At 45.7% G+C, this 20,289-nt stretch overlaps 1 protein-coding gene across 1 annotated transcript in view; it reads left to right on the top strand.

Moving 5' to 3' along the window:
• Positions 1-20,289, top strand: part of Actn2 (actinin alpha 2) — a 71,178-nt gene that overhangs the window by 21,984 nt on the left and 28,905 nt on the right. The window contains exons 2-7 of the mRNA XM_021215352.2: positions 7,671-7,785; positions 8,711-8,830; positions 9,461-9,547; positions 12,209-12,296; positions 14,766-14,844; positions 18,117-18,198. Coding sequence (XP_021071011.1) covers positions 7,671-7,785; positions 8,711-8,830; positions 9,461-9,547; positions 12,209-12,296; positions 14,766-14,844; positions 18,117-18,198 — 571 coding nt within the window. The remainder of the gene's footprint in view (positions 1-7,670; positions 7,786-8,710; positions 8,831-9,460; positions 9,548-12,208; positions 12,297-14,765; positions 14,845-18,116; positions 18,199-20,289) is intronic.

Raw genomic sequence — 20,289 nt, 5'->3', positions numbered from 1 at the left:
TGTGTGTGTGTGTGTGTGTGTGTGTGTGTGTGTGTGTGTGTGTGTGTGTGTGTGTGTGTTGCTACCCTTCTGTGCATGCATGTGTCTGGAGGCCAGGGTCACTCTTAGACGTCTCTTCAGCAGCTATGCTGTTGGCTTCTGTTGTGGCTTCCAGGTCCTCACCGGCTGGGGTCAGCACTGTAGCATTCATAAGGACCACACAGTGTCACTCTCTGTGGTGTATGCTTTGTCAAGGTTTTTCTGTCACAGGGTCAGGGAGGTTCATCGTGAGGCGGGTCCTTCTCCTTGTGGCAGCCATATGGATGAGTGACAGGGGTTTCTATCCTCAGAGGGGTAGGCCACCTACTCTCTGAAGGGACGGAGTGTCCTTATCCATGGCAGTGCTAAACAGACATACCCTTTGAAGAGTGAACTCTACCCTCTCACCTCTACCTTCAAAGATGCTGAACACACGGGCAGCTCTCTAGAACCTTCCCTTCTGCAATATTGATCAGGAACCTGGAAGCTGATCAGAAGTCATCTTGGTAGATTAGGAATTTATGAAGTAGAAAAGAAAACACTATTAAAGCAGTTGTTATAAATAGAAAGGTAAATGGAGCATGTAAAAATCAGCTTAGGACTGGAGAGATGGCTCAGCGGGTAAGAGCACTGCACTGACTGCTCTTCCAAAGGTCCTGAGTTCAAATCCCAGCCACCACATGGTGGCTCACAACGATCCATAATGAGATCTGACATTCTCTTCTGGCGCGTCTGAAGACAGCTACAGTGTATTTATGTACAATAATAAATAAATCTTGCCGGGTGTGGTGGTACACGCCTTAAATCCCAGCACTTGGGAGGCAGAGGCAGGTGGATTTCTGAGTTCCAGGAAACTCAGAAATTGCCTGGTCTACAAAGTGAGTTCCAGGACAGCCACAGCTACACAGAGAAACCCTGTCTCAAAAAACCAAAAATAAATACATAAATAAATCTTTAAAAAAATGAGCTTAACAGAATTGTGTTTTTAATATATATGTTTTTAAATACTTTTTTTTTTTTTGGTTAGAGACTGTTTGAACTGTTTCATAATGCTGATTATGGCCGTGGCTATATTATAGCTGGCAGCCGTCAGGATGTGAAGGACAAATCATTGCACAGTGTCACAGTCAGAAATAGAAGGTGCATCCCGAACCATGACTTCAGGCTGGATTCGTCTCCCTGCCCATCCTCCCTGCTCCTTTTTGGGAAATTTTGGCCATCCCACTTGAAGGTTTCAGGCCAGGGCAAGTGTCAGGGCACGCTTTGAAGACACAGTGTGTGCTTCTTGGCGCCCCCTCCCCCCAGGGCAGATGAGGACAAATAACCTCAGGTCATGGCAAGCTTTCATGTTTCCTGACCACGCCCCTCTGTACCATGCTGTCTTTTCACTGGTGGATTCAAAAGCCCTCCCTTCCTTTGACCTTCATTCTGCAAAGTGCAGCCCATTGCATTCAGAAAAACTCTAAGGAGTTTCTTTCCATTTTAGAGGATATGTCTGAAATGTGTATTATATGTAGTATAATGTGTATATATATATATATATATATATATATATATATATATAGTGCATAAGTATATATGTAGTATATTTCTAGTTATTATTTTTAAAAGCTGCACAAAGAAATAGAAAATAACTATATTAGTATGATGTCACAGTTTTTTTTGTGTGGAGAACAGGGAGGGGTGGTAATGGTTGAATGAAAGATCTGGGGCAGACTTTGTACCTTTTTATTCAGAGTGACTGAGCCAGGCCTGGTGGCACAGACCTATAATCCCAACTGCTTAGAAGTCTGAGGCAGGAGAATCATATGTTTAAGACTTGCCTGAGAGCTACAGAGTGAGTCTTGGGTAACTCAGACACTTAGACCCTATTTTTACTGAGGTAGCTCAGTGGTAGAACACTTGCCTATCATGTATGAAGTCCTATGTTCAGTCTCAAGGACCATAGCAAAGTGGGGTGAGGGTGGGTATAGAATGTAACAGACTCTTGATAGGTCCATGATTAGTTTTGGGGTTCTCATCAGGACTCCCATCTTTTTTTTTTTTTTTTAAGATTTATTTATTATTATACCTAAGTACACTGTAGCTGACTTCAGACACACCAGAAGAGGGCGTCAAATCTCATTACGGGTGGTTGTGAGCCACCATGTGGTTGCTGGGATTTGAACTCAGGACCTTCAGAAGAGCAGTCAGTGCTCTTACCTGCTGAGCCATCTCTCCAGCCCCAGGAATCCCATCTCTTGAGATACTCAAACACACATGTGACCAAAGAGAAATGATAAAAATAATTACAACACACACACACACACACACAGAGAGAGAGAGAGAGAGAGAGAGAGAGAGAGAGAGAGAGAGAGAGAGAGAGAGAAGAAAACAAAACCATTGAGAGATGACTTGGTGGTTAAGAACACTGGCTGTTCTTCAAAAGGACCTGAGTTCAAATATTTTTTTTTCTTTTTTTTTTTTTCCCCCCTTCAAGTACCAGCAGAGGTGTTGAGCGGAGGCCGTGACATCCCGGGCGCAGGCTGCAGCGGGCACCAACGCTGAGTTCAAATCTTAACAACCATGTATCAGCTCACAACTGTCTGTCACTCTAGTTCCAAGGGATTTCATACCCTTCTCTGGCCTCTGTGGGCATAAGGCATGTGTGTGGTACACAGATATACCTGCAGGCAAAAAATTTATATGCACAAAATAAAATTTTAAAAAATTAAATCAACTACTTTTGCTTAAAAATTCCTCTTGAAAAGAAATTGTTATGAAACATTTGTATGAATGAATGCAGCATTAATAGATAAAATTAACTAAAAAATGAAGCCAAGGATCAAACAGCAGCTGAATGACACATGTTTCTTTCCTCAGTTCAGAGCTAAGTTGGGCTGACCATTAAGTAGCCACATTGTTCTGTGTTACAATTTCACTGTGGGAAAAGCAGTGGACTTCAGTCCCTTGTGAAAGATGGACAGGCCTTCGCTGCTTTTAATGAACCGCCACACATGCTCCTGGAAAACCTCTCAGATGACCATCGGCTGCCATGTCTCAAGGTTTGAGGAGAATTTTCCTCCTGAGCCTCTGGGTCAAGTTCAGGACTATATGGCAGAAGTAAGGACCACTGTGGTCTGAGTGTTCTGCAGTCCTGCCAAATGAAAGCCAGTGACTGACAGGTTACCAGAACAGGACCAGAACCTTGCTCCATCTCTGCTGCTCCCTGGGCTTGGAGAGCTCCCATCTGAGTCCAGGGATGACCACCATTGGAAGGAGAAGCCAGCTTCTGCTCACAAAGCACCGTGTGTGTGTGTGTGTGTGTGTGTGTGTGTGTGTGTGTGTGTGTAAAGAGATTCTGATTTTACTTCAGTTGCCTAAGGACCACACCTAGCATCTCTTTGCTGTGACAAAGCACACGACAGACACCCAGATGCAGGAACGGGAGGTGGCCAGTCACAGGCTCATTCAGGAAGCATAGAGGGATATTGGCTTTCAGCTTGCCTTCTCATTTTCCTCTTTCCCCCTTTTGTTTTTATTCAGTTTGGGGCTCTAACCCCTTGGATGCCGCACCTCACAGTCAGGGAGTATCTTCTTCCTCCCTGGCCCTCACAGGCATGCCCAACACTGCATCTCCTAGGTGATTCCAAACCCAGTCAAGCTGATTAATCTTCACACCCACCGAGGCAGTGTCTGCACTGTACCTTTCTCTCTTGTATCTCTGGAACTTCAACCTTAGTTTCTCTGGAACCAGCAGAGACTAGAGTGGATTGTCTTTCCTCTCTGGGGTTTGGGGTTTCTCTTTGTGGCTGACTCTGAATTCTTTTTTGTTTGTTTGTTTTAATATTACGTGTGTGTGCATGCGTGTGTGCATGCGCCTCTCCTCTCTCTCTCTCTCTCTCTCTCTCTCTCTCTCTCTCTCTCTCTGTGTGTGTGTGTGTGTGTGTGTGTGTGTGTGTGTGTGTAAGTTGGAGGACAACATTTAGGAGTCAGTTTTCTCCTTCCACCATATGGGTCCCAGGATCGGAAGGCTTAGCTGCTGCTTTTGTTCCCTGGACTGTCTCCCCAAACCCTCCTTCCAGCATGTTCTTATGCCTACCTCACAGCCTTTTTTGACTCTGGTCCTTGGTATGTAGCCCAGCCTGACCTTGTATTTATGATCTTCCTGCCTCAGCCTCACAAGTGACTGGGATTGCATTGACATGCCACCGTGCTTTTTGAGATATCTAAAAACGCTTGGATTTACCACTAGGTACAGAGGAAAGGGAATAGCGAACTGGAAGAGGGTTTGAGCTGGAGAGAAGATGGAGGAGATCTCGGATTGGCCAGGCAGCTGTGGGATGGGAAACTTCAGCATCTTTTCAGACAGGGCATCTGCTGGCTAAGCAATCTAGTCCCCAGGTGCTTCCTGAAGTAAGGTGTTCTTACCTCCCTGGCTATGTGAGCTCTCCAAGGTTCCATTCCCTTGGACCTTAGGTATATATGTTGCTGTGTATTAGTATATCACTAAGCAAGCATGCCTGTAAGGAAACCTTCTGAAGGTCACAGAGCTTTGTTGCTGTCTTGTGCATCCTAATGATCCAAACACTTTTCCCAGAAGTCTCTGTGATAGGAGAGGCATAGAAACAGTGTTTCTAGTCCGTGACAATTAAAACTGCAAATAGCAAATAGAATGACAGCTAAACATTGTAAGAAGCCTTGTAATTCCATTTCAGCATGCAGTGTTCAGTGGCCTTTTCCTTGCAGTTACCCTGGAGCCGTCTGAGCCCCCTTTCCATGGTCCCCAGTAACCCCTTTTGTTGGTGCTTTGGAGAACTCACTAAAGATAGGTGTTGCTTCTTCCAGCTGCGCCCTGCCGAACACATTGGCGGCTTAGATTACGCTCATTCTTTGGGTAATATATGAGATAGGAAACCTCCACTGATAGGTATGCCCAAGAAAAGACTTATCAGAGTGGTCTTCACAGCATTCCACAGGGGATTAGAAGCCTGTGCTGATGTCATGGGCGGCTTTGGGGCTATCTCCAGAAATGCTTCTGACACTCTGACTGTCAAAGGAAGTAAGTGATAAGACACCAAGTACCACAGCTGTTCTTTTTCAAGTAGAGCCTAAATAAAAGCAACTCTATAAATGTCTACATTGTTATATTTTTCCTATCAAGATTTGCTGTTCTATAAGACCATATACATATGTAATTAATCTTGATGGTATCAGTTAAATAAGAGCACCTGTCAGGTAGTTTTATTGTTCTGTATTGTTTCTTAAAAATTCTTTAAATTTTTGAAGTGTTTGTGTGTGTGTGTGTATTTGTGTGTGTGTGTGTGTGTGTGTGTGTGTGTGTGTCTGAGCATGAACAAGCACAAGCCATGGTGTATATATGGAGGTCAAAGAGCATCTTGCAAGAATTGATTTTTCTCCTACCATGTGGATCTCAGAAATCTCAGGAATTTTAAGCCATCAGGCTTGATGGCAAACTCCTTTCCTGCTGAGCCATATTGCTGCCCCTGGTTTTTGTTTTGTTTTGTCTATTTATTTTTGATAGAGTTTCTTATAGTCCAGGCTGGTCTCAAACTCTGTATGTAGCCATGGATGACCTTGAACTCCTTATTCTCTTGCTTCTACTTCCCAAGTGCTGGGGTTTAGATCCTGTTTTTATTTGGTATCGGAGACCAGACTCATAGCTAATGTGTGCCAGACACTCCACCGAATGAACGACACCCTCCAGAGCCTAAGTACATATAATTAACTGGATTACTCTTAAGTATTGTTCTTGTAGTCATCTCACCTTTCCATAGCAGGGTTACTGTCTAGAACGATGCTGGGGATGCTCATGGCTGGGATGCTCATGGCTGGACTGTTCCATACCGAGCACTTGAAAGATGCTGATGTCACTTAGAGGCTACATTGGAGTTTACTTTCCCCTAATAAGCTTAAGTTTCAGTAGCTACATGGAACTAGAGAAGGCCACCTTGTTGGGGTCTAGGTCTGCAGGGGCTTTCATGTTGATTCCTAAAGCTCAAGCAAGTTTAGGAGAAGTAATTATTCAGTTAGACTCTTGGGACAATTTGATGTCTCTAAATCTGAGAAAATGCTTACATGTTTTGTCATTGAATCTATATCCGTTTCATAGTAGTTCTCGAATGGAGTGACTGCTGACTTCCAAACTCCTCTTTGTTACCTGGGAAAATTGTTTTTATGGGCACTGTGCTTTTTCTGGCCCTGTTTGGAAGCAGTCTGTTTGGGAGAGGCTGATGTGTCTCGTTGTGAATGCAGAACCTCCTCGTGTGCTCCCTGCCTACCCTCCCCATTTATCGAGCCAGGCACTCTGTTCTTAAGCCCAGCAGCTGTTGTGACAGGGGACAGTTTGCATTCTTAGCCAGCAGCTGCCCAAAGCATTTCTAATCTGGTTTTGGCAGGAAATAGCACACAAGTGAAAGCCAAATTAAAAGAAGCTTGAAAAATAACAGACTAACTTAGGGCAGCACCAAGGGGCGGTCTGGTCTCCTCTGCAGACTGTATTAGTAATTCATTAACATGACAGGGTCCAGAGGCACTCCGGTGTGGGGCCATGTGTGATCACGTTTAAAACCCAGAATCTAGGCACCCGAGACAAAACTTCAAGGTTAAGACCATGTACTGCTCTTCAAGGGGACCCAAGTTCAGTGTCCATCACTCCCACTGAGTGGCTCACAACCATCTGCTCCAGCTCTAGCAGCTCTGACGCCCTCTGGGCTTCATGGGCACCTACACTCACATTCTCTCTCTCTCTCTCTCTCTCTCTCTCTCTCTCTCTCTCTCTCTCTCACACACACACACACACACACACACTTAAAAATAAAATAAACCTTTAGTAAACATAGAATCTAACTCAAGTCCTAGAATAGGCTTGGAGGAGGTTATTACTATTTTTATTATTTAAATGATACGCTACAAATTTGTCTTAATTGATTTAGCCAAGAACTTAAAATTATTGTTCTTTCAAGATAAAGTACTCATTGCTAATTAGTGGTTAGGGGTCCCTCCCCTCCTCTGCTCTGTGCTACACAATGTCACCCACCCTCTACAGAAAGCTGCTCCGACATTCCTTCAGCATTACTTATGCATCTATTTGGCCAGCACACTTACTTTTGCTGAATGCAAGGGATAAAAGCATGTGTTTTATTTAGTCTCTTTCCTTCAAAGTCAGAGTTCTTGAGCAGGCACAGGTATGGCTGTCAATGGGGAGCCACTTTCAGTGAAGGTAAACATTCCTCAAGAAGTGCGAGAGCTTTACCAGCTCAGCGGATAAAAGCACTCATTGCCAACCCCTATTCCTGGGACCACACCGTGGAAGGAAAGAACGGACTCTTATAGGTTGTCCTATAAGACTCCCAAACGACTTCCTATAGGTTGTTCTCTGGTTTCCGCAAGTGTGTCTCTACCACACAATAAATAAATAAATGTTGAAAAAATTTTAAACTCTTCTGCACACAAGTTAATTTTTGTCCCTAAAGAGATTTTGCCATGTGCTCACCTCTGTGTCTCCAGTTCGTCTCTATATCGAATTCTGCTTCCTGTAGAAGGCCCAGGTAACTATGGGCTCTGATAGACCCTCTAGAAGGTTCCTGTCCATTAAGAAGAGATCTTCCGGGCGCCCAGCCTATGCTTACCGTGTCTGGTTTTCCTTGCAGACGTTCACTGCCTGGTGCAACTCGCACCTGCGGAAAGCCGGCACCCAAATCGAGAACATCGAGGAGGACTTCAGGAACGGCCTCAAGCTCATGCTACTTCTAGAAGTCATCTCAGGTGGGCGTGCTGGCATCAAACGGCAAGGCCAAGGAAGTTGTCTCAAAGAGCAGTCTACCTGCTTGTGTCTTTCTTTGTTCCTGTTCTAAAAGAAGAATGGATTCTCTATAGAGTGGACTTAAAATGTTTAGGGCTGGATGCGACAGTACTTCTCTGTAATTCCAGTTCTGAGTCACAAGGATCACCATAAGTTGAGGCCAGCCTAGGGTACAGAGGGAATTGTAGGCCAGCCTAGGGTACATGGTAAGATCCTCTCTTTAAAAGAAAATAACAAAAACAAAAAAACCAAACTAAACTAAACAAACAGTAAAACAAAATAGTATACTGCACATCTCAAAACACGAGAGTAGAATGGACACTTGTACACTACCTGCCATATACCGCCTGCTTCGTCTTTAGTCCAACTTTAGTATGGATTTCAGAGATAAATGACCTCTGGTCTGGGCCTCTGCATGTTTCACAGGACTCTGAAACATATGCAGCGATCACCCTGGGCGTGTCAGCTGGTATAGACTGGGCAGGCCAGGGGACCCTTGAGGAGATGTGACTGGAGAGGAGAATGACAAGCCTGCTCAGATTCAGGGAGCTTCATGACCAGATAGCTCAAAAGAACTCTGGCAACCACCTCTGTGACGTATGCGTCTCTAGTAGCTAGCCAGCAACTCTGAATGCTCCAGGGCCACAGGCTGGCTTCCTTCTTTATCTGTGTGAAAGCTTGCTCATGGCCTGATCCAGCACTGGTACGATGTCTGCAAAGGGCCTGGTGGTGGCCTTACCTGTTCTCTTGGTCACATTGGCCTTGAGTGTGTTCCCTTCCAGGAAACCAGAAACATGTCAGAAGCAATAGAGAGATTGCCTCCTCTTAAGGAAAGCCAGGACTCTAGTCTTCAACAGTGTTCGGCATGATTCTGTTTTCTTCCTTCAGGGGAAAGGCTGCCCAAACCTGACCGGGGCAAAATGCGGTTCCACAAGATTGCGAATGTCAACAAGGCCCTGGATTACATAGCCAGCAAGGGAGTGAAGCTGGTGTCTATTGGAGCTGAAGGTAGGTGAGAGTGGCCTCTTCTCCCTGCCACCATGCTCCATGCCTGCCTGGATCACGCCCCCTCCTAGGCACTAGCTACAGACATGTATCAGGAATGGGCACCAGGTTCCAGACATACTGGTTAAAAAAAATACATCACATCAACTGTCACACCTTGTCTTCCTCATTTGAGTTACTAGAGATTCGTGTCCGAATGACTAGGTTAGGAACTGATCAGTAGGGCCCAGTGCGGTGCTGAGACAGACCTGTTATTCCAGAACCTTTTGAGTTCTGTCTGGGCTACACAGGGAGTCCAAGGCTGGGAGCATGTCACTGTGCGTGCTGAGTCCCCCCCACTGCCATTTAGAGAAGACTGCAAGAGGAGCTAGGGCAGAGAATAGAATGCCTTCCCTCTGATGGACTCTCAGAACTCCGAGGTGGTCGGCATTGACCCAGCATATGTGAGACTGGTGCTTATCGCTAACTCAGAATTCACTCAGAAACCGGAGCTCCCATTTGCTTATGAATGCAGCACAGCCAGATGCTCGGCAATGCATGTTTCAACAGACGGATCTGCTCCTGTGTACCCTTGCCAGCGAGTTGTGTACTGATTGTGTCATCTGCCCATCAGCTTGTTTTTCTCACCCACAGAAATTGTTGACGGCAATGTGAAGATGACTCTGGGTATGATCTGGACCATCATCCTCCGCTTCGCCATTCAGGACATCTCAGTGGAAGGTAAAGTTCGTGGAGGGTGATCCACACGTCTAATCTGGGAATTGAGCTTATAAATTAAATTTTGAATAGGATATTGTGACACTGAGCAGTCACTTGCATGATCAAACGACAGGCATCTAAATTGAGTCTTCAGAAATTTTATATTTGTATGGGAAAAGACCTTGGCAGCGCTGTTCTATTCTTGTGGTGGAATTGCTTTGCAAGAGATGCACACATGTCTGGAGCAGACGGTGTTTTTAACATAAGTTTCTTTACTGAATATTGTACTAGGGAGTTCACAAATGTGCTAATGCAGTAGGCAGAGGGTTTTCTTTCTTCTTTGTATTCTCTATCCTTCCCTCCCTCCTCCGTCCTCCCTTCTCCCTCCTCCCTCCTTCCCTCCCTTCCTCTCTCCCTCCCTTCCTCCCTCCCTCCCTTCCTCCCTCCCTATTTCTTCTTCCTTCTCTTTCTCCCTTCGCTGGGGATTAAAACAGGGCCTTGCGCATGCTAAACGCATGTCACCACAGCATCATCCCTTCAATCCTTTCGGGCAAAGTTCGTTAGGCTTACAGTTAGAACACTTTAGTAATATTAATAATAAGAGTTGGGCGTGGTGGTTGACACCTAATAAACCTAGCATTCAGGAAATTAAGACAGGAGGATCACAGAATTGAAAACGCCTCAGGCTTTGTAGCCAGCCCTCCACGGCCTGTGTAGTCCCTGTTTCACCCCTAAAACATTCGTTACATTCCTTTCAAAAAAAAAAAAAAAAGAAGAAGAAGAAGAAAGAAGGAAAAGACAGGATAACCAGCCCAGCTACAGTGTGACTCAGTCTTCGAAATGGTGTCCACTCTACAAAGTGGGTTTCGCTGCTTAGGGGTTTAAATTTAGTGGCTAAAAACTGACACAATTATGACAAATTACTGTTTTTCAATAAATTGGGATCCTTCGGGAAGCATCCTGTTACTTTCGTTAGCACGAAGAAATGCACGGCAATAGGAGCACCTTGTGCAGGAGTTTTCCGACGCAGACTTGTGTGTTCTTCGAACTGGCTGTCATTTCTGAGCCCGAATGGAGGTTTAAATGTCATTATCTCTTGGTTTGATGTTTTAGATGACATAAGTGGGTTTGGTGTTCTAAAAAGGGAATCACTTAAGTGAGTTAGAAAGTTCTCTAAGGGCACATGCTGCGGGCTTCTTGTCACCTGGTGCAGTGAGCAAGGACGTGGCTTGTTAAAAAGATCTATTTTAGAGTTCCAGAACAGCCAGGGCTATACAGAGAAACCCTGTCTTGAAAAAAACCAAAAAAAAAAAAAAATCTATTTTAGTTTTAATTATGTATATGCATGTGCGTGTGAGTGCAGGTGTTCTTGGGGGCCAGAAGAGGAAGTCAGATGCCCTGGGGCTGGAATTATAGGTAGTTATGAGCTGCCCAACGTGGGTGCTGGGAACTGAAACGGATCCTCTACCAGAGCAGTGTGAGCCTTCTCTGGCCTCCATCCCCAGAGCATGGGTCTCAAGGATTGACTACTGAGACTTCTCTGCTCTCCAGCCCCAGTGGGCGGGTTTTAATGGTTGCTGGCTGATGAGTCACTAAAAGTACCAGAAAGACCAACATCCGAGTCCCTTCATCCTGGAAAGATTGTAAGAGACACCTCACTTCTCCATACTTAGATCTTACCACTCAGGGTAGGTTAGCTGTTGGTGACCAAGTTAACGGAGGCTGACTGATTGGCAGCCCCGCTTGCCCTTAAACCTATTCTGTGTGCTGTGATTTGAGAGATAAACAGGCACTTCTAATTCTCAGAATGCCAAGTTTGATATTTGTCAACAGCACTAAATTTGGATTTATTTACAAGAGGTGCTGCTGAGATGGCTTGCTCGTCCTAGCCTGACAACCTGAGGTGGATTTCTGGGACCCACAAGGTGGGAAAAGAGTACGGACTCCTCTGGCCTCCACATGTGCACTGTGGCACATGTGCATGTGTGCATGCACGTACACCCCCCCACACACACACACACACGCGCGCACACTCACACTCATGCACAACTTTTAAAAAATTTAAAGAAATAAATATTTAAGAAAAAGATTTAATTTCAGTGATCAGCTGTTAGGCTAAAAGGCACAGTAATACATGTTATTCAAAGAGGAAAGAAAGAAGAGCTGTAATGATGAGGGGCTGAGACAGGGGAGGAGGGCCGTACCTGGCACTCGGCACTGGTACACACTGATAAATGTGGATGCTTTGTTTGGAGTTAGGGTCTGCCTAGAGCTCCTCTTGCCCTCCCTCTGTAGAGTAGGGCATTGTAGGAAGTCCACCAGATCTCCCTTCAGTCAGCCTCACAGGGGCCAACTTAGCCTTAGGCTCCCCCCCCCCCCGCTTGTTGTTTTTGGTTTTTTTATATTTTTGTTGTTACTTGGTTTTTCCATTGGTAGATATTGAACTTAGGGCCTTAGGAACACTAACCAGGTAGCATTCTACTCCTGAGCTACATCCCATAGCCCTGGTTATAATTTTGTAATTAGTGATAAGGGGATTTAAATTTTAATTTTTTTCAGGTATAGCTATGAGAATGGCATTATCTGTGTTTCCCCTAAGTGACTTTTCATATATCCAAAATAAAATAGCCTTTTTTAGCACACCTCACCACACACGCACACCTTTGCTTGCTGTTGTTATAGAAACATCTGCCAAAGAAGGCCTGCTGCTGTGGTGTCAGAGGAAGACAGCTCCATACAGGAATGTGAACATCCAGAACTTCCACACCAGGTAAGCGCTAGGGCCTCAGGCCCTGCTTGTCCCCCCCAGTCCATGAAGGCCAGGAGAGCCACGGCCTCAGGCCCTGCCTGTCCCCCCCAGTCCATGAAGGCCAGGAGAGCCACGGCCTCAGCCCTGTCCCCCCGAGTCCATGAAGGCCACAGCCTCAGGCCCTGCCTGTCCCCCCAGTCCATGAAGGCCAGGAGAGCCACGGCCTCAGCCCTGTCCCCCAGAGTCCATGAAGGCCACAGCCTCAGGCCCTGCCTGTCCCCCCAGTCCATGAAGGCTCCCCCCCAGTCCATGAAGGCCAGGAGAACCACGGCCTCAGGCCCTGCCTGTCCCCCCAGTCCATGAAGGCCAGGAGAGCCATGGCCTCAGCCCTGTCCCCCCCAGTCCATGAAGGCCAGGAGAACCACGGCCTCAGCCCTGTCCCCCCCAGTCCATGAAGGCCAGGAGAACCACGGCCTTAGGCTCTGCCTGTCCCCCAAGTCCATGAAGGCCAGGAGAACCACGGCCTCAGCTCTGTCCCCCAGAGTCCATGAAGGCCAGGAGAGCCACGGCCTCAGGCCCTGCCTGTCCCCCCTGAGTCCATGAAGACCAGAAGAGCCACGGCCTCAGGCCCTGCCTGTCCCCCCCTCCCCAGTCCATGAAAGCCACAGCCTCAGGCCCTGCCTGTCCCCCCCTCCCCCCAGTCCATGAAGGCCAGGAGAACCACATGGCTTATACCATTATCTCTGCTGTCGAGGACCTGGTTTACGTGGGAGAAGTGAAGCTATATTTTCCCAGTGGCCAGGGCCTCCCACAGGAGACATTCCATTAGGGTTTTCAGGCCTGTTTGTAAGTGAAGGTTGTGTTGTGCCAGGGCCCTTCCCAGCTGGCGGCTCCTTTGTCCCCATACTAGGAAACGATGACAGGAATGGTAGTCTCTTATCTGGGACGGGACCCCAGCAGACTCCACAGCTACTCTGGACACTCCAACACCCTGACCCCTTCGTTCCTAGGCCATCAGCTTTAATTGCTAAAATTGAAGACAAATAGGAAAATCACATTAATGGCCGAGAACAGGACAGACGTAGCCAGGCTTGTGTGAGAGCAGGGCGTGGCTCTGGCTGCAGGCTTAGCTCCCAGGGGACTGCTAACATTGTCCTATGTGAGCAGAGGCTTGGACATCATCCTTTGGATGATGAGTTCCTGTGGGTCTGTGGACAGTGAGGGGAAGAAAGGACAAAGTCACTCCCAGCCACAGATTGAGAGGTACTTCTGGCTAGACCGTTAGATAGGTTAACGGCTGTCGGAGAGGCGGAGTCCATTTTCTTTAAGGGTGTGACCCTCGGTATGTCAACCATGCTCTGGTGGATGGCCCTACACCCGTGAGTATATGGACAACACAAATTGAACTTGACTATTCGGGGGGAGAAGACGATTGGATGTATGAATAAGTTTACTATATGCTTATATGAAACTCTCAAAGAAATATTTTAAAAATTCTATAAAACTATCTTAGACTATCTCCAGGATGGTAGCACCAAGCTAGGCCTTGCAAGCAGAGGAGAATGTGAGGTATCCCTGTCCCCAAAAAGCCAGGGAGGGCTGAGCCAGCCAGCCAGGGTGTGAAAGTCAAGTGCCCATGTTGGCCAGCACTGGCCTCTCCCCTCTTGGTGAACCCAAGTGACATGTCCGTTTCCCTCGGGGCCATCTTCCATGTCTAACTTCTTGGGGGACACTTCCCATTCTTCACTCATGGGCCTTGCTGTCAGCTGCACACTCAGAGCTGAGCATCCAAGGGCTCAGTAGTAGTGTTGTCTGTGCCCCAGCTGACGTCCAAGTCTGCCCCGTGACCCTGGCCTTCTAAAACAATAACAATTAAAAGTCATCTCAGAATGGAGCTCCCAACCTGCATTTAGGAGTCGGAGGCTGGAGGGCTGAGAGGCCAGCCTGAGCCATGCTGAAAGACCCTGTCCCAAAATAACAAACAAACAAACAAACAAACAAACGCAACCCCCCAGAGTAGCTGGGAACTCGTGGTGGCTGTAAGTACTCTAAGAACTCTCAGAGGGAGCATCTCCCAGATTCACCTGGGGTCAGTATCCTTAGGGGAAAGGGTTACTAGGCAGTATCAGGTAAGGACCAGAATGGAGACTGGGTAAAGAGTGAGTAGGAAACCCTAAGATTAGAAGTATAGGAACAATGATAGACTTGTCCTCTTTCCCATTGCTGTCTATACTAATACACAGTGAACAGGGTTAGGGTCCCTGGCAAGGCTGAGTCACCTGCTCAAAACGGAAAGGAAGGGGGACAGGGAATGGAAGTGTGTATGGGAAAGAGCAAGGCTGGACCATCCAAGGGCCATTGGTGTTACTCACTGGGGAGGGGCAAGGTCCCTTTGGTGCAAGACATCAGATGGGAACAGAAAGTATCTCACCCAGGGAAACCTGGGGTCTCTCTCCATTAACCCCCATTCTTCTCCTCTGTGTTGCAAAGCTGGAAAGATGGCCTTGGACTCTGTGCCCTCATCCATAGACACCGGCCCGACCTCATTGACTACTCAAAGCTTAACAAGGTCATTCGTTTGGGGGTGGCTTTCAGTGTGCTCCACCTATCACGTTCAGCATGTCACCCCGAGAATGAGCCTATCAGCACTGGCTGGCATGGTTGTGGGCTGCCCAGGAGGCTTCACATATGTTAGAGGTTTTACTTGCCTGGATTACCAAGATGGACAGTGTCTAGGGCTTGGGGGGAATAAGGAAGGTTCAATTGCTCCACCCCCTTTTAATGTGGCACAAGGAGCTTGTATATGCTAATGAAGAGTTTACTGCTGAGCCATATCGCTGTGCCTTAAATTCCCTTCACCTTTCTGGAAGATTCTCATCTGTTGAGAACTCTTTTCTCACACAAAGGTTCTTCATAACTATGTCGTTGTTGATGGCAGGAACTACTTATTTATCTTACAAAAGAAGCTTTGGAGATTTAATTTTTGGTGGAGGGGATTAACCTTAGGAAACAAAACCAATTCATTGTTCTAGGCCTTGGGATGAGGTTGGGGCTGGGTGGAGTAGTGCGGCAACAAGGTCTCTTGTAGCTGAGGCTGGCTTTGAACTCCTGATCATCCTGCCTCAACCTTGTATGTATCATGATTGCAGGAGTACTCCTCTCCCAGTCCCAATTTTAAAGTAGTTTTAGGGCTGGAGAGATGGCTCAGCAGTTAAGAGCTGACTGCTCTTCCAGAGATTATGAGTTCAATTCCTAGCAACCACATGGTGGCTCACAACCATCTGTAATGGGATCTGATGCCCTCCTCTGGTGTGTCTGAAGACAGAGACAGTGTATACACATACATTAAATAAACAAATCTTTAAAGAGAGAGAGAGAGAACAAGCAGTTGGAGAGCCAGGTGTGATGCCCAGCATTTGGGAGAGTGAGGCAGGAGAGTAGTGAATTTGAGGGCATCCTGGCCTATCCAGCAAGACTCTGTCTCATAAGAAAAACAAGAAGGTTGTTTTAAAATGTAGGTTTAGGACAGAGAAATCAGGCCCTCCTCTGAAATTGCAATGCTTCGGAATGATGGCCCAGGAAGATTTGGCACTGAGAGTTTGGCGAACTCTGACATGCTTGCCTTAGGTCACAGAGTTCCTCCTGGGTGCTGGTTTGCTGAGCTGGCCATTCACGTGTGCTGTGCCTTTATCTGGAAGTTGGCTCTGTTGCATGCTGCCCCTGTGTGTGGCATGGACGGTTGTGAGGCAAGTTTCCTCTGACTGCCCTCAGTCTTGGTAGCCATCACTTGCCCACCTCATTCCCACTCCCACCCCAGTCTCTCTTCATCGATTTGGAGCATGTGAAGGTTGATTTGTTCCCCCCAAATGAGGCAGGAGGTGCCGTAGTAGGAAGTGGAACGTGTCAGGCTCCCCAGTGCTCATATTCTCCTGTCTTCTGAGTTACCCTGAAATATTTAAAGCATATGTATATTTTCCTCATGAATATTTATTAAATTTGTAAAATGAAGAACTTGTTTTAAATAGTCTGTTTCACTATAATTTAGAGTGATCAGTTTTTATTTTGAAAGTGAATAGACTTAGGAAATTAGTCATCTATAGTGGGTAGAAAATTGGTAATATAATGACAACTAGTATCTTATTCTGTTATATCAGAATGTACTGTAAATAAATGTATGTATGCATATATTCTCAATATATATAAGCATGTGTGTAAAATAATGCATACATAGTCATTGAAACTTCACACTTAAGTCAATGCTTTAGATTTTGTTAGTTTGTTTGACACAAGGTCTGGCTGTGTAGCCCAAGCAAGCCTTAAACTCATGGCGATTCTCCTGCCTCAGCCTCTTGAGTCCTGGGATTGTAGGCATGAACCATCACACCTGGCTTCAGTTCTTATTATTCTAGTTTTGTAGACCTAGAAAGTGGGAGAACCAGGGCATGCCCAGGATCACACGACTTCCTGCCTGTACTAGGAAGTACTGAATTGCTACATTTAATTTCTTTAAATGGCAATCTAAACCAGTGGTTGTCACAAAGTCTCAGAATTACCACCCCATTTTAGACACTATAATTTTTCTTACATATTTTTTGAAAAAAAATTTACCCAACTAGTAACCTTCATAAACACAGCACCTAAATCAAGCAAGTAAGTTTGATGAATGAGATTAAGCAAACGGCTTTATGCCATATTAAAACGATATTTAGTTTAAAAAAAAAAGTGCCTGATATAATCTTATGTTCTGTGAGATAAAGGAGATGACCCTGGTGTTTTCCTCGGGCGCATCTGGAATGTTTTTTTTGAAGTCCAAGGCTTTCAGTTATCCCCCTGTAGTAGGGAGACTACATTCTGCAGAGCAATGCAGTTTCTAAGATGCTCCAACGGGCCAGATGAGATGGATCAGCAGGTACAGGTGCTTGTGGCCAAGCCTGCCAACCCAAGTTCAATCCCTAGACCTGTGGTGGAAGGGCATTGCACTAAGAGTTGAAGTTGTCCCTGAACTAGCAACGTTCTTCATTTCCATTTCTGTCTCTTACCTCCATCTGTTTCAGAGTCATCATAGTTCATCACTTTAATACATTAAAACAGTTTACGTTGCCTTTAGAAGTCTTCAGTATTTCAGTTACACATGTCTAGCTGACCTTGTTATGTGTGTTTAGCCAATCCCACGGGGTCGAAAACGTAACTTTAATACTGCCATTTTCTCACCTTTAACCTAATAGAAGGATCATTTCTGTTCTTCATAGCCACCTTGTAACCTCTTTAGCAAGCTAAGCCCTTTGCTCACTATCACCTGCCTCTCACCCCCAGCCTGCTTATATTCTGAACCAACTTGTTAAGCCGGGTGTGGTGATACACACCGGCAATCCTGGCACTTGGGAAGTAGAAGCAGGAGGATCTGTTCAAGGTAGGGCTTTTGAGATGTGTCAAACAAACAAACACTCCAATATAATTGGAGTAAACATCTCCAGGATCACCTTTCACATCTAGAAAATGACTTTCATGATTTAAAACGGTTGAAGGTTCCCCTCCCCCAGAGTGAACTAAGCCCTAACATGTACCAGGGTGTCCTTCCGTACCAATAACAAATGTCCGTCTACTCACTTCCTAATCCAGCATTTGCCCTCTTAAACCTTTTGCTTACATCATGCGAGGTGCAGCTGCATGCATGGGTCCTGTGTTTCTGTGAAGTCTGATGTTTCTCTCCATGTCTCATAAGAAGGAACGTTGTATAGTTCTGATCCTGTGTGAGCGGGAGCATGTCCTTCCAGAAGTGAGGTGTGTGTCTTCTTTTTGCCTTGGTATCCTGAACAGCTGGCTGTGTTGTTTTCCACACAGGATGACCCCATAGGAAACATTAACCTGGCCATGGAAATAGCAGAGAAGCACTTGGATATCCCTAAAATGTTGGATGCTGAAGGTGAGGTGAAAATCATGCCTACCGAGTTACAGAAAACCCAAACCAAACCAAAACAAAACAAAAAACTTGTGGACTGTAAAAGCTGTGGCGGTGGATGGGAACACTGAAAAACTATAGGCATGTTACATCTGAAGTACTGAGGATTATGACAAGGCTCTGCCTATCAACCCATGAGTGTTAGAGTTTTGTGTCTATCTGATCTTGCTAAAGATTGGGCCAACAGAACTGTAGAAAGAGGATTTGATAAAAATCTCAGCCTTAGCTAAGAAGCAGAGTGCTTTGGTACATAGATTGAGATCTAGACAGCGGTGTGTGATTGTATGTGATTGTGTGTGTGTGTGTGTGTGCATACATTTACACACACATATGTATGAATAGCCCGTGTGTGTAAATATGTCAGTACACACAATCACATACAATCACACACCACTGTACACAACCACATACAATTTATACACATCACATAGATAGTACCGTGGCACTGGCGATTGAATCCAAGGCCTTGCATGTCTATTCCAGCACTCTACCATTGAACTCTATCCTTGACTTTCTTTTACTTTCCATTTTCAAGTCAGGTTCTCAAGTCTCATTTGGTTAATCAGGCTGTCCTTGAACTCACTCCATAGGTTAGCCAGGTTTTGAACTTTTGATCTTACTGACTCAGCCTCTCCAGTAGTGGAAACTGCATGTCTGTATCACCCAGGCTTTTTTGGTTTACTGTTTTCTAAAATAGACTTTGTGTTTTGTTTTACTTTTGGTAGCATCCTGTTTTTTTTGTTTGTTTGTTTGTTTTGTTTTTTTGTTTGTTTGTTTTTCTTCTCTATGTAGACGTAAGCTTAGCAAATAAATCTCTTTGTGAAATTACCACTTAAGAGAAAAGAAGTCTTTCCAGCTAAAAGCTGTAGAATTAAATTTAAAATATAGAACATTGGGCCATCAGTGTACAAACCAAACTTCCGCTATTTTGTTTGTAATTTATCTAAATGAAACTTAATGTTGACAGACCTGAGAGGATGTTTATAGAGCTTGCTCACTGCCGCTTCTCCTTCTGGGGACTTGTTTCAAATACTTTTGTGCCCCTTAGGAGCGGTGAATTCAAGTGGTTGTATGTATCTGTGGCCCGCTGTTTAAAATACAGGCTTTTGGAGAGTTCGTTTCATCTGTCTGTGAGCAATTACCCTCAGCAGATATTTACTGAACACTGACTGTGAGCAAGATCCTCCCTGCTGGGAACTGTGGGGATCCTGAGTCGTGTTTGTCTTTTCTTTGTTGCTGTTGGTATCATTATTCTCTAATGGGAATTCTAATTAGTCATCCATCAGTCAATTCTCTGGGAGCTAAACCAGAGACTTTTCTCCTCACAGCTCTAAGAATGGCCTCTGTGTGTTGGTCTGGGCTAAAGACTGCTGGGAGAAGACCCTTCCCTGTTTTTGAGGGCGTTCCTCACCCAAGTGGCAGCATTGATCCAGTTCAACCTCTGTCTTCACAGGGCCTTGTGTCCTGCTGGGCTAAGAGATCTGCTTACTTCAGGGTGATCTCACCTTCCGTGTCTGTTCCCTTCTGGGAAGACCCTTCTGCATAATGTCGGGTCACAGCTTTAGAAAATGAGCCCATTGGCTAGTCAGCCCACAGCAGTGATTTTTTCAGTTAGCAATACGGGCCATTTACCAATGCAAACCCCGTGTCGTGCTATCACTCAGACAGCAATGGAAAAATCGCTTTGTGCTCTCTCCCAGGCTCTCGAGCTTAGAAATGCCCCCTTCTAGCTTTCCTCTCCAAACCAAGCATGGTTTCATGTAGTATCTTCGTGGACCTTCCCATGCGGTAATGAACTGCACAGAACTCTTGAATTAATATCTACCGTGGATTAATAGATTCATATCTCTGTTCATTAGTGCCTGGCCCAAGTGGAAGGCCAGGGTTGATTTCAGATGTGTTCATGGCTGTCTGCAGGATCACCACCATGGCTGCCCTGGCCATACTCACATACTCCACTGTTCATAGGTTTTGCCCTAGTCTCTGGGTCCTGGGCTGGGTATGCAGTTACCCTTCACCTTGTCCTTTTGGCTGAAGGCATGCTTTAGCACTGTC

The sequence above is a fragment of the Mus pahari genome, chromosome 16 (assembly GCF_900095145.1).
Source record: "Mus pahari chromosome 16, PAHARI_EIJ_v1.1, whole genome shotgun sequence".
Taxonomy (NCBI): domain Eukaryota; kingdom Metazoa; phylum Chordata; class Mammalia; order Rodentia; family Muridae; genus Mus; species Mus pahari.
Note: the sequence above shows the minus strand (reverse complement) of the source record. Positions and strands in the feature narration are given on the sequence as shown.